This window comes from Neophocaena asiaeorientalis, unplaced genomic scaffold (genome assembly GCF_003031525.2).
Source record: "Neophocaena asiaeorientalis asiaeorientalis breed wild unplaced genomic scaffold, Neophocaena_asiaeorientalis_V1.1 scaffold5, whole genome shotgun sequence".
NCBI lineage: Eukaryota > Metazoa > Chordata > Mammalia > Artiodactyla > Phocoenidae > Neophocaena > Neophocaena asiaeorientalis.
Window position 1 is genome coordinate 10,191,791 of NW_020174698.1, and position 25,364 is coordinate 10,217,154.

The 25,364-nt window shown below is 39.7% G+C and overlaps 1 protein-coding gene across 5 annotated transcripts in view; it reads right to left on the reverse strand.

Annotated features, from left to right (window-relative positions):
- Positions 1-25,364, reverse strand: part of NCOA7 (nuclear receptor coactivator 7) — a 153,650-nt gene that overhangs the window by 75,631 nt on the left and 52,655 nt on the right. For all 5 annotated transcript variants that reach the window (XM_024759024.1, XM_024759022.1, XM_024759026.1 and 2 more), the window contains one exon: positions 2,286-2,506. In XM_024759024.1, coding sequence (XP_024614792.1) covers positions 2,286-2,506 — 221 coding nt within the window. The remainder of the gene's footprint in view (positions 1-2,285; positions 2,507-25,364) is intronic.

Sequence of the window (25,364 nt, forward strand, 5' to 3'; positions counted from 1 at the left end):
TATCATTGCCATTCTCGAGAGAAAATGAAAAGCTACAATGGCATCTCTTTACTTAACTGTCACCAAATAAAATCACAGGATAATTCTGACTCAACTATTGTAATGTTGCCTACATCCTTCCAGAATTTTCATGAAACTCAAACGAATCACAGTATTCATTCATCTATGTACATGTCACCCACTCAATGCACATTAAAAGAGCACCTGTAATGCAGATACTACACAAAGCTAATAATACAGGGTCCAACCTGTAAACAGGAGAGCAGATAAATAAATCCACAATGACAATGCAGAAGGGAAGTCTAACCTGTCTAGGGACAGGGAGGGCTTCCTGGAAGAAAAGATGACTGAGGGGATTTGGTGAAGTCTAGTAAGAGTTAGTTAGGTGAAGAGCAGAGTGAAGGGTATTGCTTCACATTCAAAGTGTTACACATGCAACAGAGCGCAGCACGTTAAAAATCTATCCCAAAGCATCATGAAAAAAGAAATCTCAATGGAGAGGACTCTATCAACCTCCTTCAGGGAAACCCTACAGAGCAAAATGTCTCCATTTAAAAATACTTCTTAAGCAGCAGCATTTAAAGTAGCATGAGAAAAGACAGTATTTTAAACTGTACAACTGTAAAAACCACACATTTTCAAGTGTTCAATGTGTACACTGTAAAAGATGTGAAATGCAATTTTCCTTACTCCTCTTTCCCTTTTAGGGATAATACCCAACACTTAAAATTTTAAGAGGAAGTTTATTAATCACACAGAAGTCTCTTTCAATAGGTTGACAGTTACAGCTTTTTATAAAATGCTGAATGGCTTCAGATTAAAAGCATCCATGAAGCTATGTAATATATGACATAATCACGGGAACCCACTGGAATACTACAAACCACAGGCTTTCCACTGCAGATACCTCATCTGCCTCTGTTGGAGCAATGTCAGCAAAACCTCATTTATAACCATCCCAATGGCAGCCCACCTTTATCTTTGATGAGCACTAGTAGAGAGTTATATTAACACAGAGACGAGATCTGTCCCCCGGTAACTTTGGCATCCACTGGGACCAAGTTTGGGACCCTGTGGACCAAGTGCCTGCTACCAGCCCAGGTTTCGTATACTGGACTGCAGTTTGTTCTCAGAGACCTCAGTCTTCTGTCTCTGAGCCTAGCAATCTCAAGTACACTGTAACCCATGTGCCACATCAAGTTTCATCTCCTGGTTCCCTTTCTTTGCACTCTTTTTTTTTTTTTTTGGCTGCGTTGGGTCTTCGTTGCTGCGAGTGGGGGCTACTCTTCGTTGTGGTGCGCAACCTTCTCATTATGGTGGCTTCTCTTGTTGTGAAGCATGGGCTCTAGGTACACAGGCTTCAGTAGTTGTGGCCCACGGGCTCAGTAGTTGTGGCTTGTGGGCTCTAGAGCACAGGCTCAGTAGTTGTGGTGCATGGGCTTAGTTGCTCCGCGGCATGTGGGATCCTCCTGGACCAGGGTTTGAACCCACGTTCCCTGCACTGGCAGGCGGATTCTTAACCACTGCACCACCAGGGAAGTCCCTTTGCATTCTCTTTTGAACATACTCCAGGCCTGCATGTGATAGGAGCAGTAGGTATGAGATGGATGGTAAAGTAAAGCAGGATCATCACCTCCATCGTGCTAGACAAGCGACCTGTGCTAATGCAGCTTTAGATGCAATGACTATCCTCAGAAACTACATGATATTGTGGACTCATTTTAAGATTCCCCTCAGCTACAACTCTCAAGTCATCATCATCGTGGTCTTTTTTTTTTTTAACCAATGGATGCTAGGCCATTTCTCCTCCATTTCCTATTGCTTAGGAAACAGTGCAGGCATTTCTATCAACATTTTTATGGACATGTCTATAAATATTAAGAAAAATATTTCTCATACAAGTGACCATTCATTTAATAAATATTTATGAGCAGACACAATGTGCTAGACACTGTGTTAGATGTTGGGAACATAAAATTAAACAAGACACACCAACATTATTCAGTTGTCATTCCCTTTAAACAAGATTATATATATATTTTATATATATATATATATCTTTACAAAATATTTATATATATTTATATAAATATAAATTATTATAATTGTCATTCCCTTTACACATTATATATTATATATATATATATATATACACACACACATAGTGGCTGCTCAATAAACTGTTACTATTATTATTATATATTATGACCAGTTACAAATTATTTTTTAAAAACTATTACAGATTTTTTAAATGAAAATACTGCAAAGTTGCCACCAATACTCACCAATACTATAATATCTCTTTAGTTCTGTACGCCTGATCTCCTTTAACTGATTACTTTTTCTCTTTTTTTTCTCATCAGTAATATATTCCTCTTCCACAGCAATGTTGCACATGTCTTGTTCTAAAATGACTGTACTAGCATCTTCTTTTCCAGAATGAGTCCTTGTAGCCATAGCTGAGGCTGTCTCTGCATTTTGTTTGGCTTGCTTTTTCTTTTTCAATCTAGGGATGAGAAAAAAAAAAAGGAAAAACATTGGAGAAATAATTTGCTAAGAGAAATCATATTAATTTCATGCTACTGGTCTTTGAGAAACTAATTAACTGATATTGAAAAGTCTTTATATTACTGTTAATTACACTTTCCTGTTATTTTTTTTTCTTTTTTAATCATTTAAAAATTCTTATGTGGAGATCTGTGGCCTTTCCTCAATTTTATATCCTCCATACTTATGTCTCAAAAAAAAATCACTGGGAAATGCTTTAGACCTGAGGAAATACTAGATTCTTCTATAGGCTATAAAATGTTGGGTATTTTTAATCAAGATATGCAGCTACCCTACTACAATGCCATGTTTAGTGTGTTACATTTTTTTAAAAGTGTTTCTGGTTTCAAGGGTACCTTTGGACTGATGGTCAAGCACATTTATAAAAACAAATCCTTTATAATTGGCTCACACACTGAGTAGAAAGGTTTGGCAAGGTATGAACTGGTTCAGGTCTGAGTAATTCCTTTCCTTTACACGATAGTAGTAGTGAAGAAAGAGCTGCATTTCCTGAGATAGAAAATGCCACAATGAAACATACAGTTGTTATGATTACTAATATAATAGCTGACTGATACATTAGTTAACATATTTGATGCTTTCAAGTCTTCATTCCTAAGTCAAAGACGTATAACAGAAGTTTATAATAATTCACTGAAATCCAGTAACTCAAAATATTTTCCAGTTGATGTATCCCTCTGGTTAACTGACGTGTCACTCTGTACTCACTAGTCCTTCGTAAGAATGTTTTTACCACCCCAGAATGTAAAGAATAAGGGCCTTGGCCTCTACTATATGTGGCAGTCTGGTCATATATAAACATTTTTAAAATTAGGACCATTTTCCCCCCTTCTATCTAGGCACAGTTGGCTTTCTCACACACATGTCTATTTCCTTTGCTCTCTTGAGCATCTATACAATTTGATGCTGGGCAATGGATGAAATGTTTTGGGAGAAAAAGGAGATAACTGTAGGATCAAACAGGGACTAAGGTTTGATTTTATGCTGATTTGCTCTGTAATGTTGGAAAAATTAACAGTCTAAAGAGGTCCCTCACTGAGGCTTAGCTATCTAATGGGGTCTTTTATTAGGATCAATTGAAAAAATATGTATCAACAGTAAAATACAAACCAACAGAAACAAGAGAATATACCCAAATGCAATCATAGAACTATATAGAACACGAGAACTAAGCATGGTATAGTTCATGCTTAGTTCAAAAAGTTCATGTTATAGTTCAAAAACTCAGCTTTTGAGATAAAGGTACCATACCATGTTCTAACAAAACATTTCAACTAAGCTGTTATTCACTGAGCAGCCAAGTTCTTATATTTTCATTAGCTAATAAATGAGTATATGGCCTAGGAGAAAGGAGAGCTGGAAAAAAGTCATAAATGAATATATTGCCCATCTCTTAGCTTAGCTCTCTCTTTAGGTTTACTTGTTAAAAAAAACAAATAAGAACACAAACTAAAAAAAACTGGAAATTCATAAAAAGGAATTATATCCAGGAAGCATGTTTTTATTTTCTATCCTCAGATTTTAAACTGTTTTTTTCTGGTAAAAGAGTAGGTGGCTCTTTGCAAAGGTGTGTCAGATAATGTTCCTAATAAAACAATTTCTCTCTCGATCAAGATTTCTGTATGAGGCTGAAATTAATATGCAGTAACCTGGACATCACACAGAGATCAGCTCTTTGCTTCGGGAGGTCTATGCAAAGAACTGATCTCTGTATCCAGAAGGACATGCTGATCTTGTTCTGATATACTGGTTTAACAAAAACATGCTTGAGGTGAACGTTACTGCCCACTTCCCAAAATGATTCCTTCCAGGGAGGAGAGAAAAGAGACTTCAAAAATTAGTTCTATGCAGACTGAGATATGTTGCTGCTTCTTAATCTCCTGAATTTTTCTACTGTAAGTTAATTCAAATGTCCTTATTTCACTGTTCCCACTATAATTAAATTCACTCAGATCTAGGGCACATGTTTTGATGAACAGCAGCACTGTCGGAGACATCTCATTAGAGGCTGGGATTTTCACACGCGGAAATAACAAAATGGGATACATTGTTTCACTCATTTTCCCCCCTTTCCACACAGACCATTATTGTCAACCCATATAGCCAAACATAGTTGTTATTTCAGAAAGGAAAAAAAAAAAAGCTAGATAATAGCAATACAAAACTTGTTTAACAGAAGACAGAGTACAATTTAACACTTCAGTAATTTTACAATCAGCTACATCTTTTGTTTTGACTAGAGAACTCATGAGAATTTGTTTCTCTGGAGGTTATCAATATGAGGGGAACATTCTGATCTTGTAACTGGAAATCAGATGTGAGTTCTGGAAGCCCACTGTAAAATCCTTCCCCAAAGCATGGAAATACATTGTTAATACTTTTCTAAGGGGGGATAACTGCCAGTCTGATAAATGTGGTATAGTTAATGCTCTTCAAACATTCCTTTTTAGGGCTTTTATCTTTTAAGCCTTCCCTTTTTTTTTTTTTTTTTCGCACAGGCTCAGCGGCCATGGCTCACGGGCCCAGCCGCTCCGTGGCATGTGGTATCCTCCCGGACCAGGGCACGAACCCGCATCCCCTGCATCGGCAGGTGGACTCTCAACCACTGCGCCACCAGGGAAGCCCAAGCCTTCCCTTTTGTTCTTCGAATGAGTATCATTCTAAGACATTCTCACAAAAGGGTTTATTACTAAATTAAGATAACTGGAAACAAAAAGTTACATAAGAAAATAAACTCCCTTTATTTCACCAAAGCTTTTTTAATGGCCCCAAATGTACACATTTATATGGTGGACTAAAAAAATTACCTGGGGCTTCCCTGGTGGCACAGTGGTTAAGAACCCACCTGCCAATGCAGGGGACATGGGTTCGAGCCCTGGTCCGGGAAGATCCCACATGAAAAGCCACAACTACTGAAGCCCGCACACCTAGAGCCCGTGCTCCACAACAAAAGAAGCCACCACAGTGAGAAGCCTGCACACCACAACAAAGAGTAGCCCCCGCTCACCGCAACTAGAGAAAGCCCGCACAGAGCAACAAAGACCCAATGCAGCCAAAATTAATTAATTAAAAAAAAAAATTACCTGGCAAGTCATCTTAAACAGATGAGTGATTGAAAATGGTGAGACATATTTAACATTTGATTGCTGTGAATCCAAAAAAAACCCCAAAAAACCAAAAAACTAAAAAACAAAAAACTTTTGTGATGCTCATTTGTCTTTTTAAAAAATAGATCACAATTTCATAAAACAAGTGTTTATTACACAATCTCCTCTCACTACTGTAACCAAGCCCTGTCAATTCTATTTCCTAAATCTCTCCCTCTCAAATACACCTCCTTTTCTTGGTCTCTGCTCCCATGGAATGATTTCAGGCTTCCATCATCTCTCTGACTGAACAATTTTTTTACAATATAATTTATTGTTCTTTGTTTTATTATGAAAATAACATGTGTTCATACTAGGAAATTTTGAAAATGCAGAAAAATAAAAATAACACTTAAATCAAATGAAATGCTAACACTAAGAGGCAATCACTGTTTGGGGGAGAAAATGTAAAGGTAGGGGCAATTACACTAGTCAGACCTTCCCCAAGAGCAGACGAATGAGGCAGTGTGGCTCACCATCGTGATTCTGAGCTTCTTATATGTGCCTTTCCATAAAGGATATTAAAGGACTATATAAGATAAACAAGGAACTACTGTATTGTACAGGGAACTATACTCAATATCTTGTAATAACCTATAATGGAAAAAATCTGGAAAAGAATATATATGTATGCATGTATAACTGAATCTGTTGTACACTTGAAACACAACATTGTAAATTAACAATACTCCAATTTTAAAAAAAGGAATACTAAAGGACTTATTTTGGAATCTCTTGGCTCTTTTTACATTAAAATTGTGTGCACTTGTAAGACATATGCACACCTCACTTTTTCCCCTACCCGTATCCTAATCCAGAGATAGCAGACTACAGAAATAAATAACGTGATACTGCTAAAGAAAGCATTTTTTAGTAGCTCAATGAAAACTGTTTTCCTACGAAGCTTTTTCCTTTACTAAAGGAAATAAGTTTAGAGCACTGGCGGCCATCAAAGCCAAGGGCCTGGAGCAAGTTCCTTTCTTTGTCTCTGCAGAGGTCTTCCCTGTTGCTTGCTGACTGCCAGTGGAATGTAACACAAAAAGGCACCAAATGTGAAAAGAACTGAGGACAGTCTCAGAGACCTCTGGGACAACATTAAACGCACCAACATTCGAATTATAGGGGTTCCAGAAGAAGAAGAGAAAAACAAAGGGACTGAGAAAATATTTGAAACCAAATGCAGAGAGGATGTTTTCATTAGCACTAGAGTGAAAGCTTCATGAGGGCAGGGATTTGTTTAGGTTCTGTTAAGGCCATAGTCCCAGGGCCTGTGCATGGTACACATTAGCTATTCAATAAATACTTCTTGAAAAAATAAATAGATAAATGAGGTTACATTCTTATTTGTTTGAGATCTGCTCTCCTACAAACAGGCCATTTCACAGCTTTCTTTGATTAGCAACATGTTCTCAAAAATAAACTCTCATCTCCTTATCTAGATACTTTAAAAGAAAGTATATTAGCCACATATAATTAAAAATATATTAAACTATAGACTTCTTTCATTAATATTAACTTAGTGGCTCTCTATGATTCTTTCCTTAATTCCATAATTTGAGGTCCATGTGTTTCTATAAAAAGTGCCATAGACATAAATATCTAGCACAGCACTGTCTAATATGGTAGCCACTAACTAGCCACCTGTGGTTATTAAATGTAATAAAAATTAAATAAAAATTTTTAATTCAGTTCTTCAGTTACAAGAGTCATATTTTAAGAACTCAATAGACACATGTGCTAGTGGGTACTGTATTGAACAACACATGTATAGAACACTTCTGTCATCAGACAGTACTGGACAGTGCTGACCTAGAGCTGACTCAACAGAGAGCCCTATTAGCAAGAGACTAGAGGAAAGACTGAAGACAGAAATCATTTCATATTTAAAGCTTATTGAGTATGTGCATAGAATACGTCTACAAGGGTACAACAAAAAATTTGTAAAGTGAGTTTCCAGCTAAAGAAAGGTAGTAGCTGTGGGGAAAGAGAGAGTAAGAAAAATTACTTTCTGCTTCTCTTTTATATATTTTGGATCTTAAACCATGTACAACATCTAGTCCCCCCCCAAAATTTTTTTAAGTATTTAGTCTTTGAAGTCTCCTTCCTACAATAATTTAACACATATATTGTCACATTTTTAAAATTGAGCTTTACTTTTTTAAAAAGATTATTACGAAAAGTTTGAAAGAGCTTTCTTCTAACAGCAACTACTATTGAGTTGACTAATGAACCAGGCACTGTGTTATGTACTTTATAAATATTATCCTATCCTCACAAAAGGCCAAGGAGGTAGGCAATCTTATCTTACAGATAAGAAATGGAAGTCTGAGTAAAATTAGGGCGACTTTGCAAGGTCACAGGGCTTGGTTAAGTTGTGGAACAGGAATTCACAATGGCCACAGGGCCTCCAGGATCTCTCCTAAAGGTGTTATGGCATATACATACCTTGATTTTAAAATAAAATCCACTGGACTTTGGAAATTCTCTGAACTATGTGAGGGAGAATGGTTTGGCAACCTGGTAGGCTTCAATGGAGAACATGCTCACAGGAAGGAAAGAGGTTCTGGGCTTGGCTGTCTGACAATCTGTTGTGACCTTCTTTGGAAATAAGATAAACTCTCCAGGACTTCTAAGGTAAACAAAAGCAAGAGGCTGACATGATTTTCAAGGTCCTGTCTGCCTCTAAGTTGGCTGAGCTTAGGAAATGTGCTAAAGCTATTTTTGAGGTTAAAAAAAAAAAACCTTTTAAATCTAAACTAAACCTTCCTAAGGGAGCACTTTCCTGTGCTCCCTCCCGTCTGATTACATCTTCCACTGCAGAGCTTCCAGCCCTGGGAAAATACAGAGGTTAAGAAAGAACACCCTTCATATACAAAGGATGTTTTAAAAAAAAAAAAGGCAAACAAGCTCTGCTCTACAATTTGGAGCTAATATCTCCATGAAGAAAAGTAGAAAATGTCAAAACTGAGCAGCCATGGAGGCAATATAATCTTCTTTTTCTTTTACCGTTTTTTTTTAAGTTTTTTCATTTTTTAATTTTCTTAAGCATACCCCTTGGTGTCTCATTTCATCCAGTTACAGGTAAAGAGGGGATGAGGGCTTCCCTGGTGGCGCAGTGGTTGAGAGTCCGCCTGCCGATGCAGGGGACGCAGGTTCGTGCCCAGGTCTGGGAGGATCCCGCATGCCTCGGAGCGGCTGGGCCCGTGAGCCATGGCCACTGAGCCTGCGCGTCCGGAGCCTGTGCTCCGCAACGGGAGAGGCCACAGCAGTGAGAGGCCCGTGTACCGCAAAAAAAAAAAAAAAGAGGGGATGAGATTTGGTCTGTGGAACATATTAATGAGCAAGAGGAAGTCACAAAAAAATAAACATTAGTTCAATATAACTTTCTAACAGAGCAATCCAATAGTGGAACTGGCTGTTTCACCAAGAAGGGAACTCCCCGTCACTGGAAGTATTCAAGCAGGTCAGGTCCAAGTTGCGACCTCCCAAACTGCATGTAATAGCCTTGCATATTTTTTATTGGAATATAATTGACATATTATATTAGCTTCAGGTGTACAACATAGTGACTCAATATATGTATATATTATGAAATGACCACCATAGTAAGTCTAGTTAACATCCATCACCACACATAGCCACAAATTTTTTTTTCTTGTGATAAGAACTTTTAAGATCTACTCTCTTAGTAACTTGCAAATATACAATACAGTATTATTAACTATAGTCACCATGCTGTACATTATATCTCCAGAACTTATTTTATAACTAGATATTTGTGTCTTTTGACCACCTTCGCCCATTTCACCCACCCCCCAATACAGTCTTCTTTAATACAAATATTTCTCCTCAAAATTGCTTCTGTACGGAAATAAGAGTATTAACATAAAAGATGTAGATGTAATATTATTTCATTTAAAAAGTTATAGAACAGTATTATAGTATGACCCTATTTTTGTGAAATAAAACAAAAAAGAAAAGAAAACCCTCCAAGACCAACACCTATTCCATTTAGCTATATATGTACATAGGTTAGATATATAGGTACGGGAAAATGGTTGGTCAATGGGGAAAGAGAGAAGAGGGGTAACTTTTACTTGCCACTTACATAATTTGGTGTTGAATTATTTTATACAGCAAGCATATATATTAATTTTGTAATTATAAGGCAAATACATTTTAAAACACTGAGCGTCTACAGCTATGACAACATTTTGCTGAATCTCATTCAGAGGTATATTCTTTTTTCTGAATCCAGCTATCACAGTAAATTGCTACACTGCAACCCCAATCCCCTTCTTTATCAAGGCGGAGCTGGTCTGTGGCCCTCAGGGGACCTTCTCTTAGTTCTTGATCTCGGCTGTTCCACTGCAACCTTGTCGTTGTACTGTTCTGACCTTCAGAGTCTTGGCTGTTTTTTCCCCGGTTGCCTAAACCAGACTCTTGCCATTTCCAGACTCAGGGGAATTCGGGTGTTGCCACAGAATAAGTTCGGCCTGTGAGCCAGAAACGTCTGCGTTTGAACCCTCATTATTCTTTATTAGGTATGCATCTTCAGGCAAGTTACTAAATCTCAACTCGGGTTCCTTATCTGTGAAAGGGAAACAACGGCCTCAGATGGGGTTTTCTGATGATTAAACTAAGTAGTACACGGACAGCTTACCTGTACTATTAAACTCAGCCTGTGCCTGGCTCCCAGTAAGAGCTCAATAACCAGATGTTCCTACTTGGTTGTGCCACTGTTGTTGTCACTACTTGGGGATCTCTCAAGATCCAAGAAAATGAGGTAACATATAAAAAGAGTATAACACAACAAAGAAGATGTCTGAGAGATTCCAGACATTATTCTTCTCACTGTACATAAATATTAACTTTAGTTAACTGTGCTATGAATTTAGACACCAGCACAAAGCTATTTATTATTTCTAGGAGAACATCACTTCTGGTGTTCCATTTCATTTTGTGATTTCACAAATGGAAGGTCAGTTTTCCGTTTCCACTGCAAATTCCCAACTGGGATAAATGCCAAATAAAATCAAACTTCAAGCCGGGGGCAGGGAGGGGAATCATTGAAAAACAAAACGAAACAAAACACTCACCTAATGAAAATTCTCTCTTGGAATTATGATCAAATAAAACCAAAAAGTTCAGGAGTAACCCCTGGGAAAATCTGTAGATGTACCTGATTCTAGTGCCACCCTTTGAAATGTGCATTCATTTTTTTCATTTAGTCTAATTTTGATCATGAAATCCCCCTCTCCCCCAGGAGAATTCATCAGTTCAAATGGAAAAACTCTGGTTCCATAGAACCAACACAGTTAGAAAATGAAATCCTTTGGCTTTGAGTTCACTAACCAGCAATACAGCCATCCAGATGAACACAGGTAACAGAATTTCCCTTGGCCTCAAGAAACAACTGCATTCCTATAAAAACTGCTAAACGGAATGCCAATCAGGGACACACCACAAAATTTTCCCTTTTGTAGGATTTCTTTGTGCTATTATAACAGTGGTGGAATCGGCAGATCTGAGGGGACTCTGGTAATCAAAGTGCAGGTGCCAGGAGTGGACATAAACAAATTGTCACACTTTCAGAGAAGGCTTAGTGGTGGGGGGGGTGGCTTCATAAGGGACATTTCAGAGAAATTTACACGCTCCCCCCAGTACCAGGATGACAATGGTACTGCCACAAAATGGATGCCTACTGTGTAGAATGTTTGCCTTGTATTTACGAAACAAGACACGCTTTTGTTGCATATATAGAGTGCCCGTGTGGGAGTCTGGTTCCCTTTTCCAAAAATCAGGATGCTGAGTCACAACCTGAAAAAGTTACATGGGAATCAATAGTACGTACGGACAACAGCAATATATACCTCAGCCATAAACTGAGAAAGGGAACCAGAAAAGGGAACTTGCTCTGGGAGATAAGAGAATTGCATTCTGCTAAGAGTAATTGGCAAAGTCCTGTAAATATAATATAATATTTAAATATTAGGAATTTTACTGCTTATCAGTCAAGAATAAGCTGATAAACACAGCAATACAGAAATTAACCAAAATCTGCAAACAGAAATGTTAAGAAATGACTATGTATTTGGCAGTTTTAAAATTCCCTTTTGCTTTATAATGGTATTATGTATGTAGCTTATTTAACTTAATATCATCAAATCAACTAGCTGTATTAGCTTCCTATGGCTGCTGTCACGAATTACCACAAACTTGGTAGTTTAAAACAACACACACATATTCTCTTACAGTTCTGAAGGTCAGAAGTCCAAACTCAGTCACGGGGCCACACTACCTGCAGACACTCTTTCCTTGCCTTCTCCAGCTGCTAGAGTTGTATCCCTTGTGGCCCCTTCTCCCATCTTCAAAGCCAGCAGCACAGTTTCTTGTTTCACTATCACACATTCTTCTCTGCAGTCAAATCTCCCTCTGCCTCCTTCTTATATGAAAACTGAGATTGCATCCAGAAGCCAACCCAGATAATCCAGAATAATCTCCCCATCTCAAGAGCCTTAACCTAATCTTATCTTCAAGGTCTTTTAGCCAGAGAAGGTAACACTACCAGGTCTAAGGATTAGAAGCTGGATATCTTTGGGGGTCATTATTCAGTCTACCACACTGGCTACATTAGCTTTTGCGTCACAAATAATTGTAAACTGAGCAGCATATCACTGTAGTGTCTTAGTTTCCCATGTCTATATCATTTCTGCATCTATGCAATGTGTTGTCTACGTTACTTGAAAAAGTTCACTCCTGTCAGTGACCAGCAGTAAGCAAATATTTCTCAAGAGAAAACAAAAAGTTTACTCAGGACCATCTTGAAATCTAAAGGTGTAATGAAAATACCACAAACACGAGCTCTCATTTTATGTTGGGTGACTGCAAAACAGCCTCTTGGAGGTGGAGATATTGGAAGGAAAATTTTTAACAGGCAGGATTTCTAAGGAGTTCATCTCATTTTCATATCTGATTTCTTTAATCTTCACTGAAAACAGGTATTCATTCTTTATGACCAAAGCCAAGAAGTCCTCCAAGTACTTTTTTTTCTTTTACTAGACCCCCTTAGCATGCCCAGAAATCTTTTTGTTTTAAGTCAGTTAACTATTTTTTAAAATATCTTTTACTCAGAATGAATCATATGCTCAGACTCCCCAGTGACATTTACAGAAAAGAGCATTGGGATATATATTTCAATGACATATACATCTCAGCATAACAGCAACATATTTCAGGGACACAATTCTTATGGAGAAACAGAAAATTTTGATTTATTGAAGCCATTTAAGCAAAACAAGCAACTAATTAAAGAATACTACTCTGAAAATTTTCAAGCTGAAATACGAAGATGCCAGGGATCTTGTTCTCAGATTTTAACCTAGGTCCCTGTTAACTGCTTAAACTATAGAAACATGGAGAAAAATAAGGCTGAAAAAAGACAATCCTGAAAAGAAATCAGTTTAGTATATAAATTAACAGTTTCCTGAAGGCCTAGTGAGTGAAACACAACACTTACGATCAGCAGAAATGGCTGACTTACAGAAAGCAGTTATGAGCGGCATAATATTATAATATGCTCTAACTCAACTTCTCTCACCCTTCCAACTTTTAAAATATATTCTAATAATTTTTAACTGTTTTTTTTTTTTTTTGCGGTACGCAGGCCTCTCACTGTTGTGGCCTCTCCCGTTGCGGAGCACAGGCTCCGGACGCGCAGGCTCAGCGGCCATGGCTCACGGGCCCAGCCGCTCCGCGGCACGTGGGACCCTCCCGGACCAGGGCACGAACCCGTGTCCCCTGCATCGGCAGGCGGACCCTCAACCACTGCGCCACCAGGGAAGCCCTTAACTGCTTTTAAACAAGTTAGACACACACGTATCCTTTTATGATAATGTTATTTCAATGTCATAAACTAGACACAGGATCTTAACTCCTCCTATCATTATAGGTACTTTCAGAAAGAATAACCTTATATCAGGCATGACAGTTTTTGAATTATTTTGGCAGAGGCCCATAATTTAGTTGGCTTACATCCAGTATGTAGATGTATTTCTTCCAATTAATATATACTGGTCATGTCCTTGGAAAGTGACATTGCTCAAAAGTAAAATTCAGGGAATGGGAGACTAGTAATACCTACTTTGAAATTTTTCCCTACTGAAATTAGTGTAGAACTCTGAGGTAATTCATTTGTGTATAAGGGTGAACCAAACATAGATTTTGGAAGAATAATTCTGGCCTTGCTTTCATGTATCTGAGGGTCCATCTCTAGGGTGATGATCTTCCAACCACACAGCAGTCTTGGTCAGGGTCTTCAAAAAACCTCATCAGTGGCTGTCTCTCAAGTATACTAGTTTGCTTGTAACCAACCAAAATAAACACCTGTGGTTTAATAAAAAATAATATTTGATCTTTTTCTTCCTTTGGTTTCTGGCACAGAGTTCCCAGAACATTTGGTGTCTCCTGAGTGATGAGAATGTCTCTGTATACTAATGAGATGACTCTGGTATGGGTGGGGAGGAGGGATAGGGAGTGAGGGGGCCTGGATAGCTTCAAGATAGGGGTTGGTCACCAGAAACACCAAGGCTTGATTAGAAGCTTGGAACTTTCAGCCCCACCCCTAGACCTTGAGAGAGGGGACAGAGGGGAGGGGCTAGAGATTCACTTCAATCACCAATGGCCAATGATTCAATCAATCGTGCCTACCCCGTGAAACCTCCGTGAAAGCCCTTAAATGACAGAGTTCAGAGAACTTCCAGGGTTGGTGAACAAATCAATGTTCTAGGAGGGTGGCACACCCAGAGAGCACATGGAAGCTCTGTTCTCCCCACCCACATACTTTGCCCTATGCTTCTCTTCCATTGGGCTGTTCCTGAGTTATAACCTTTATAATAAACTCGTAAATGTAAATAAAGTGTTTTCCTAAGTCCTGTGAGTCATTCCAGTGAATGAGTAGGGGATCATGGGAACCAAATTCATAGCCAAGTTGGCTGTATGTACGGGTTGACTCGGGATGTGGAACTTACAAGGAGCATCTGGGGTGAGGGCAGTCTTGAGAAACTGAGCCCTTAAACCTGTGTAGTCTGACACTTACTCAGAGCTGTTAGTGTGAGAATTGAATTGAATGGTTGGACACCCAGCTGGTATTGGAGAATCCAAGAATACCAGATGCTAGACTTTGCCAAAGAACCAACCTTGAGCACAGCAGAGAAGATGGAGGTGAGATTGATAAAGACTCGTGTGAAAAACATGCAGGCTCCCCCTTCCTCTGATGAGAGTTGAATGATTGAACACCTGCTGGCAAGTCCTGCTTGGCCCACAAGCACTTTCTAAAAATCCAAATGACCTAATGGTGAGCATTTAAAATGGGGACATTTTACATTAAAATCCAGATTTCAGGCTGACCTTGAAGAATTAGAAGACACATAGCACTGGACTAGAGCCCCACATGGCAAAACAGGATGGAGCAGAGCGAGAGCAGCCTCCCTCCTCTGAGAGGGCGTGTGCCGTGCAGTCACCAGTCTCTTCCATCCGTGCAGCACCTCCACGCCCAAGGCTGACAGCTACCACGTAGCATCCACTCATTTACATCACTGCTTTGGTTCCTAAGGTCACTGTTCGCATTTTTTGCTACAGACAACATAAAGTTTTATTCTTAGATCAATTCAGATCATCAGGAAGCTGCAGTCCTGGACTATACTGTGCTGGCCTACTGCAGAATGTCTTTAAGTCATGTTTTGGCTTCATATCCTCTCTTTTCACTCATAGTAACTGCAGTAAATTGCTCTTATGGATGTTAAAGACACCACCACTAAATTTTTAGTGTTCCTTTTATCTAGGACGTGAATCCTATGTAATTTCAGAATTAAGGGCTTTGTCACCTGGAGAACTGGTGTGCTCCACTCATGATTAGGGAGAACTATGGAAAGGAGTCCCTTTATATCACTAACCATGAAGTAGTCATCCCTCGGTGTACATGGGGGATTGGTTTAGGACCTGCAGCCAGATACCAAAATTCATGGATGTTCAAGTCCCATAGTCGGCCCTCCATATCGGCTAGTTCTGCATCCATGGCTTCAACCAACCCCGGATCCTATATTAAGCTTTTGATCCACAGTTGGGTGAATCCCGGGATGTAGAATCTGCAGATTCAGAAAGCTGACTGTATTTATTGGAAAAAAAAAAAAATCTGCATATAAGTGGACTGAGGGACTGAGCAGTTAAAACCCATGTTGTTCTATGGTCAACTGTAATTCTGAGTCAACTACACAACTAATAACAGGCCATTTAGTGTTCTATTTTTCATCTCAATTTATATGTTCCCTAGCCTGGACTTTCAGTTTTTAATTAGTATTTTACAATTTTTTTTTGAGGGTAACACAGAGAAAATATATGAATATGTGGATAATCGCAACCTCACTCCTTGTGCTACCTCCTAAGGGAAACTCTGGGTTTGATTCTCAGCTTTTTCCCCTTTCCCTGGTTCTGGGCTTATTGACACAAATGTGAGAAATAAATTAGCAGGAGGAGAGAAGTGGAGAAGAATATACAATGAGAGAGGAAATAGAAGAAAAGATACCAGGACTTCCCTGGTGGCGCAGTGGTTAGGAATCTGCCTGCCAATGCAGGGGACACGGGTTCGAGCCCTGGTCCAGGAGGACCCCACATGCTGCAGAGCAACTAGACCCGCACGCCACAACTACTGAGCCTGTGCTCTAGAGCCCGCGAGCCGCAACTGCTGAGCCTGTGTGCCACAACTACTGAAGCCCGTGCGCCTAGAGCCCATGCTCCGCAGCAAGAGAAATCACCACAATGAGAGGCCCACGCACTGCAACGAAGAGTGGCCCCCGCTCGCTGCAGCTAGAGAAAGCCCGCATGCAGCAACGAAGACCCAATGCAGCCAAAAATAAAAACAAATAGATTAATTAATTAATTTTTTTTTAAAAAAGAAGAAAAATACCTAAAAATGAAGGTGGAAAGAAGGAGAAAGGTAAGGACTGACTGGATTTGAGGAGACCCTTTGTGTAGGTTTCAAGACAGAGAAAGTTTGGGGAGATAGCTGACAGCCATGTAAAAGTTCAGAGAGATGGGCAAAGAGGATTTTTAAAAAGTTCTATTACGTATAATGCATTTACTCCCCTTTTGGATGTTTTCTGAGAGGTGAAGTAAGTATTTGAATTATTTTCAATTATTTTCACTGTCATACTTATTTCTTTGAATATGACTTAATGCCGGGACTGGACCACAACAAGTCTGCTTATATATACGGGTTACATAAATGTAGTTTTTATAAGGTGCCTCAAATCTCTATGGAATAAGATGGGGCATGAATGAATGAATGAACAGATAAGAAATAAACAAACTTCAGTGCTGCAATGATAAAGCAGGCTAATTATAAGTTATCTATGTCAAATTCCACAAATCATTAAAATCCTTGAATCCCAGCATGTCACATAGACTAAAAGGGACTAATACCACAGTGAAGTTGCTTGATACCCTTACAATGACAGAAATCAAACTCTGCCCAAAACCAATGTACTAATTTAAAGAATATAAGGTGCTCTGAGGGGGACAACTACCCTGAAACCTAACAACTCCCTCATCACTCAAACACCTGCCCACTTCCCCAGATAAAGAGAACTGGACTTTTCCATCATTAACTCTTCTTCATACTTAATATGTCACTTGGCACATGGAAACAAAATTCATTATATGCCATTAACTGAGTAATCAAACCACCTTCTACAAGAGCAGTCTTTACCAAGAAACTTTCACTTTGATTTTATTACATTTTCTTTTTGATTTTTTAATAGTAGTTGATAAAAGGCAAGGTAATTTCATATAGATTTGCATTTGTTTATGTAGTTTTCATTGTTCTGATCTGAGAAATTCCTTTTAATTTCCGTACACATTATGGAACTCTTTTACACCTTTATAATATTGGAATAATAGTCATCCAAATTTCCTGTGGATTTCCATGTTCCTGTGTTAGGCCATAAGAAAACTCAGCTGGACTTTATTCTGGCTGAGATTGAAGAAGCTTCTGAACAAAACCAAAATATAATGATAACAATATTTCATAAGATGAGGGAACATAAATATGTTTTTAACTATCACTGAGACGCTCTGCAGGGAGTATACTAGTTGCAGTTCAAATGAAAGTCAAACAAAGGAAAGTTTCATTGCTGTTTATATGGATTAGCACAAAGAAGCCCCAATCAGTAAAAAGCAAGGCTCAATATTTAACCCATGTATTACACATTACAATTTCACAGCAACACGGGCAAAAACTAAAATTCAGCATTTATCAACTATTATATCCTTAGTAAATCTATTATACACAAAAAAATAAGGGGTTCTTCATCAATATATATTAATTCCTCTATATTCAGATATTGTTTTAGGGGACTTGTGATGTTAAAGCACTAAATTGAGCTTTCAGAATTCTACATAAAGCTGTCACAATATTAAAGATTCTAAAATGGTAAAATAATAATAATTTAAAATGATAAAATAATTACCTAAGCTAATAAAAAACTTATCTTTTCCATCTTGTTTTCCAAGAAGCACAAATCATAAAATTTCAGGTAGGAAAGCTCCTTAAAAGTCATCTCACTGAATTATCTATCCGGTGATGGGATTAACAATTATATTTACAGACTCTTTCCAAACACTCCAGTGCCTAGAAATTCACCAAGACACAACATACATCATTCTTCTTTTTAAAACTCAACTCCAGTGCCTAGTTCAGTATCTGATACACTATAGATAATTGTAGTAGACTTTTGTTGACCTCCCTACAATCTGTTCCTCCTTGTTTTGCCATCAAGGACCAATTTTCAATAAATATACCCTTCCCCCACTTTTAATACCATATCTGGGTAGGGTTCCACCCCAGCTCCAGGGATGAAAAACACAGGTGGTCCTTGAACAATATTAAGTTTGAACTGCACAGGTCCACTTACATGGGGATTGTTTTCAAGAGGTAACACTACAGTACTACATGATCTGAGGTTGGTTGAATCTGTGGATGCAGAACCATGGACACATCAGAACTGCAGATATGGAGAGCCAACTATAAATTATATGTGGGTTTTTGACTATATGGAAGGTTAGCGCCCATAACTCCTGTGTTGGTCAAGGGTCAACTGTATTTAACCCAGGCCAATCAAAGCACTGAAGCTCCCCGTGCACAGCTGCTCAGAACCAGCACATGATCGAAGCTGGTCCAATCAGAGTGAACCTCCGGACTCACGTGAACTACAGGTAACACACTCACTTTGCCTACTGTTGCACAGGGGAGATCCTGTGTTGTCAGTGTTTATCAAGTAAATCCTGGGAAGGAAGACAAAAAATGGAAGAACTTATATACAGAGAAACTGAGTCATGACAACGTTATTTGGGCCCCAAATCAAGGTATTCTTTATGTCAAATCTAAAATCTATCTCAGGACTTTTTAACTTATGGGTGCCAGTAAACCCCCCAACTCCTTTCCCCCTAAGCTGGTTTGATCTGTTTTCTGTTACTTGACACCACCCACCCCTCAAAAAGAGAGTTCAGACTATTGTGTAAATTTACATGTGAGTGACCCCAAAATGTGGACTGTCTGAGCTGGGGTTGGATAGCAGCTGGGAAGTTCGCCATTTTTGTCATGTGACAATAAAATGGATGCTGTATGCTAAAACTAGATCATGTGTCCATCAGGACTGCATTATTAGGGGACTTAGGAGAATTTTTAGGATTCTAGAGTAAACTGTCTACTTATTTAGCCTTCAGTAATGTCTTCCAAAAAGAGACAAGTTTGGGCTGTAACTGATCTGCTGAAAGTAGAGCCAGATGAAAATACAATTTCACGAAGAGAAAACCTTTGTTTGCGGCTAAGGTGTGGTGACCTAGAGTCCTGCAGAGGTGGGAAAGCCAAATTATCTGCCCCAAACTAAAGTCAGTACAAGGAAAGTAGGGGACTTCACTATTTTTTTTAAAGTATTTATTGAATTTGTTACAATATTGCTTCTGTTTTATGTTTTGGTTTTTTTGGCCGTGAGGCATGTGGGATCTTAGCTCCCTGACCAGGGATGGAACCCGCACCCCCTGCATTGGAAGGCAAAGTGTTAACCACTGGACAGCCAGGGAGGGACTTCACTATTCTGAGATGAGGATTTGTGAGAAGCTGATCTTCCTCAGGCCCCTTACCTCCAGTTATTCCCTCTGCCATACACACATGATGATGGCCCCATTGCACAAATGCAGCAGAAACACAGCCCAGGGCTCCTAAGAAGGAAATCAATAGTGCCTCCCCAGCTCAGGTCGCTGGTTTTCACTGCCCTGAAGCACAGACCCAGAGGGCAGTGCTACTCTCAAGGCTAAGGAGATGGGCTGAGTACCAGCCCACAGCTGAGAGACCAAAATTCTCAAGCCAAATTCTATCTTCATCCAAAGACCGTGGCTCTGCCAAGGCTATGGTTCTGGTTTCCAGCCACGGTGTTTGGCCAATGAAAACAGAATGAAAGCCTGCTAAATTTTTTAATGGAATTGTATTGCCAGGAAAAAAAAAACCCTGATTTGTCAAACAAAATGGACTTGTAACTGCTCAACTCCCAAAGGAATCCCTCGATCCCCAAATCTATGCCATCAGAAGATGGCTACTAGAGAAGTCCGGCTCCCAGAAGGCTCCTCCTCTAAGCTGTCAAAACAGTGGATGAGAGTAAGCGGCTCTGAGCAGAACTGGGGCTGCCCAGGGAACTGATCCACGGCCAGAGCAGCAGAACCTGCCCTCTGGCCGAGTACAGCACACCACTGGCCGCCGTGCGCGCCTTCCCAGGTTGCCTTTCCCAAACCGGAGTTTTCTTATTTTTATTTTTGTTTTTTTCCAAATGGGAGTTTTCACTTAGGGAGACTTTAAGCTGGACAACTAGATGAGCTCTTTCCCACCCAGGAAGGTGTGAGGCTGGAGCTGAGGCAGTCTGCTTGTCACCACATAATGAGGGTTCAGAGCCACCCCTGGCAGCTCCCTGTGGGGTCCGCGAATGGAGAGGAAACAGCTGAGAGATGTAGTGTATGAACCCACTTAGTGCCCTGTCTATTCTTGGAGATTTTTTTTCCCACTTGCATGAAAAGGAATACTAAACAATGATGACTTATAAGTAAATCAACGGCATTTATAAAGTTCTGCATGAGACTGAACGCCATATTCCACCTCTGAAGTTTCTACCCATTGGTTTGACTTCCCGCTTGCACCAGAGAACTGAGATTTCTGCTCCTTGTGGCAGGCCTTTCAAAATGTGAGACAGAGAGCACACTCACCCCTCACACCAAGTTTTTCTCCTTCTTCTGACTAAATACCTCCAGTCTTTCCCATTTCTCTTCACACAAGATACGCGTATGCTCCTACTATGCTCATTGCTCTCAAACGAACACAGTTCAGTGCCTGCAGAATCTCATCTGGGCCTGGGCAGGCAGGCATGGAATCTTCTATCCTCTCCTCAGGGTGACACTAGCTGCTTAGGGCTGTCACAGCACACTGTCCAGTGTGGAACAGCCTCTTAGAAAATACTGGTGACTGGATGGATGGTAAAGGAGGAAGGGAAAAAGAAAGGAAGGAGAGAAAGAAGAAAGAAAAATAAGAAAGACATAAAATGAGGAAAGACAAAAAAGACAGGAAAAGAGAAGGAAGGAAGGGGGAGGGAGAAACTTAACAGACCAAGACATCCCCAAGTAGCAACTTTTAAAAGCATGTGTCTTACAGCAGAATGGTAACATCCTATGAAAAACACTGCTTGTAGCCGCATAGCACAGGGAGATCAGCTCGGTGCTTTGTGACCACCTAGAGGGGTGGGAGGGAGGTGCAAGAGGGAAGAGATATGGGGACATATGTATATGTATAACTGATTCACTTTGTTACAAAGCAGAAACTAACACACCATTGTAAAGCAATTATACTCCAATAAAGATGTTAAAAAATAAATAAAATAAAAAAAAAACACTGCTTGTGGGAGTGCAAACTTGGACAAAATTTTTGGAGGGCAATTTGGAGTAATTATTGAAATTTTAACTGTACATAGGCTTTGATGACTGCTAGGAGCTTATTCTACAGAAATATTTGCACAAAAACACAAAGATATGTATAAAATGCAATTCAATGCAACAATGTAATAGCAAAAAAATGGAGCCATCATGGAAAGATGTCTATATTATATATAGCATTAAGTTTTCAAAAAGGAAGCTACAGCAAGTAAGAGAAAACATGATTATATATGCATGAATATTTCTGAAAGGATAGGCGTGATTCTATTACCCAGGTTACCTTTGAGGAACAGAAATTGCAGACGAGAGGGGGAAAAAAGAAGGTCAGAGGACTTTAAAAATCGTGTGCTACACTCTTTTATACTGTTTGAATTTCTTATTGTTACCACTTACTGCTGTTTCAAATCATGAAAAAATGGTGAACAGGGAACTCTGCTCAGTACTCTGTAATGACCTACACGGGAACAGAATCTAAAAAAAGAGTGGATATATGTATATGTATAACTGATTCACTTTTCTGTACAGCAGAAACTAACACAACATTGTAAATCAACCATACTCCAATAAAAATTAATTTAAACAAAAAAAAATTTAAAAAGGGTGAGCCTCTGCAATTAGTAAAAACCGTATTTTCTCAATTAGTCTTCTGTTCCTCTAGTCCCTATTTCTCGTTCTAACAAGAATAATGCTTCAGTGTGCAGTGCCCTTGACCAGTTAGGATACCAAGCTTGGTGGCACAGATGAATTACACACTCATCCCAGCGACACTGCAGTCACAGAGCAGCTGGCGTCAGGAAATGCTCCACGCAGGGTGCAGCAGTGATGGAGCCAGCAGAGGCTGGGGGCTGTGAGGCCCCAGGAGACGATTTCTAATTCTGGTCTCATCTGACCCTTCAGCTGCAATCAACACTACTGACCAGACGTTTTCTGGCCTTCTTGACACCACCACCTCTTGGCGTGGAGGGCTCTCTCCATCTCAAACCCCCTTGTGCTTGTGTTCAGGAGGAAGGTTGCCGGCGACAAGGAGGTGGTGCCCAGGTGAACACTGATGAGATCAGAGAGACTGGCAGAGGCTGGGACACAGAGGCCTTCTACCAGAATAAGGAGTTTAGAGTTTATTTCAAGGGCTACGAAAAGCCACTGGAAGATTTAGTGCAGAGAATGATATGATCTGATTTGTGTTTTAAAAGTTCTTCTCGGGGGCTTCCCTGGTGGCACAGTGGTTGAGGGTCCGCCTGCTGATGCAGGGGTCGCGGGTTCGTGGCCCGGTCCGGGAAGATCCCACATGCTGCCGAGCGGCTGGGCCCATGAGCCATGGCCGCTGAGCCTGCGCATCCGGAGCCTGTGCTCCGCAACGGGAGAGGCCACAACAGTGAGAGGCTCGCGTACCGCAAAAAAAAAAAAAAAAAAAAAAGTTTTTCTCTGGCTCCTACATGAAGAATGGGTTGTAAAGGGCAAGGATGGAAGTGAGGAGTTCAGTTAAAGGCTATGGCAGCTATCCAGAAGAGAGGTGATGGGAATTAGGAGATGAAGTGGACGGATTTAGGTTATGTTCTGGAGGTAAAGTCCACAGGGCTTGCTAATGGATTAGGTGTGGAAAGTGAGGGAAAGAAGGTTAAAACTGACTCCTAGATTTTTGGCTTAAGCTAATGGGAAGCCTTGCTTACTGTGATGGGGAAGATGGGGGACGGAGCAGGTTTGGGACTTGTCTCCCCACACTGTCTTCTCAGAAGACTCACTGCCCATGCTTCCATTTTTATTCCCAAACTCCTGACTCTCAACTTTACACCTCCAGTTCAGGATTATGCTCCGAGCTTCTTCCCTGTGGATCCAATCACCTACTCCACTTTTCTATGCACTCTTCACAGCACACCAAACTCAAGATGACCAAAACTGAGCCTGAAAGTTGCCTCCCCAAATCCTGGTTTCCCTGAGGTGAAACTTACCATTATGTACTTACTGGAGTACATACCACTATTCATTAAGCTATTTACATATAAACCTGGACCCTGGATTCTGCTCCATTTCGATCTCCACACTCCACCGTTGCTACTTCCTACTGATTTTACCTTCCTTCTACCTTTATACAAGCTCTCCCTCTACCGAGAATGCATCCCATCACCCTTTAGCTACCTCATCCCTATCACCCCTCAGAGATCAGGTCAAACATTACTTCCTCAAGAAGGCCTTCCCTGATCCTCAGACTTGGTTAGGTCTCCCAGCTATAGACTCTCTGCTACCATCTATCAATACTTTCTCTTTGCAGCACTTAGCAATAATGTAATTGAGTAATTATTTCAATTAGCTGTTTAATAGCTGGCTCCCCCATTAGAATGTAAACTTCATGAGATAAGGGACAGTGTCTGTTTTAGTTATCACTGAAGGCTCAGTGCTTTGCGCAGTATCCAGGCTATACAGCAGAACCAAAATATACATTTGTGGAATGAGTGAATGAATGAATGAAAATTCCCTAACTAGCCACTAGCTGACCCTGGTTAAATAACAACCTCTCAAGGCTCAGTAACTCATCTCTACCAAGAAGTTAGCTGAAGTGGTTTTTAAGGTACTTTTTAGCCCTAAATGTCTATAAAAATAAAAAACTAAGTAAATAAATATAAACCATATGGAGATTCATTATTCAGAAAATTAAAAATCTTCATTATGTTTTTTTGAAATGTCTTAAAATTTTCTTACAGCTGCAGAGGACTATCTTATGTCCACATGTATTTAATAAGTATTATTTATATCAATATTTTTAAGTCACTTTAGTTGTATCTAGTGATTTCAGATAAGTGTTTCATGACAGCTCGCTTTCCATGGTTAAAGCCAAACAGGTTTGTTTATTAAAAACAAAAATAAGCCACCCACAAGTTCCTTTGAATACTCTCCCACTGTGTATCAAAGTACACCTTATTTTTAAAGGTTCTTTATCGTTTCTCGATAATCTGCCTACCAAATATTTTTGCATGCATTATGATTTTTAAAAAACAATGAAAACTTCACAGCTTAACATGACAGTTTTTTTTTTTTAAAGGGCCATTATTATTTCTCAGAGGAAACAATTTTGTAGAACCAACAAAAAGGAAGGAAGAAACAGAGGGAAAGAGGCCCTGCTTATGCTAGTGACCGCTCTATAATTTCTCTACAGGAAGAAGCGAGGGGCAGAAATGAGTTTTAGAAAGCTTAAGGAAGACATGGGGACTTGTGTTAAAGCTGCATCTTTTATTAGGACTACACGTTTCTCTGGGGTGGCATGGAGGAGCACTGATGGCAGTGGCATGAGGGAGGATGCTAAAGCCCGCAAAGCATCCTGCCTCCACCCAGACTGACACCAAAGGCCTGCCCCACTTATTTCTTCTAAGCGTTTTAGTTGTCTGCCTAGACAACTAAATAGTTTATGTGTCTGTGCGTGATTTCACTATGAGCACATTTGTCTTTCCTGGTTTCTGCTTCTTCCTTAATTTATCATTTTCTCCACAATGAGGTCAAACTATGAGAATCACTTAAAATTTATGACCTCGAATTAATAAGTCACTAAATTTCTAGGACCAACAGTTTTACTCTATGGGCACATAGATTGGAGCAAAATTTTATCTTGAAAAAAATTAGTTTCATTAAACACAA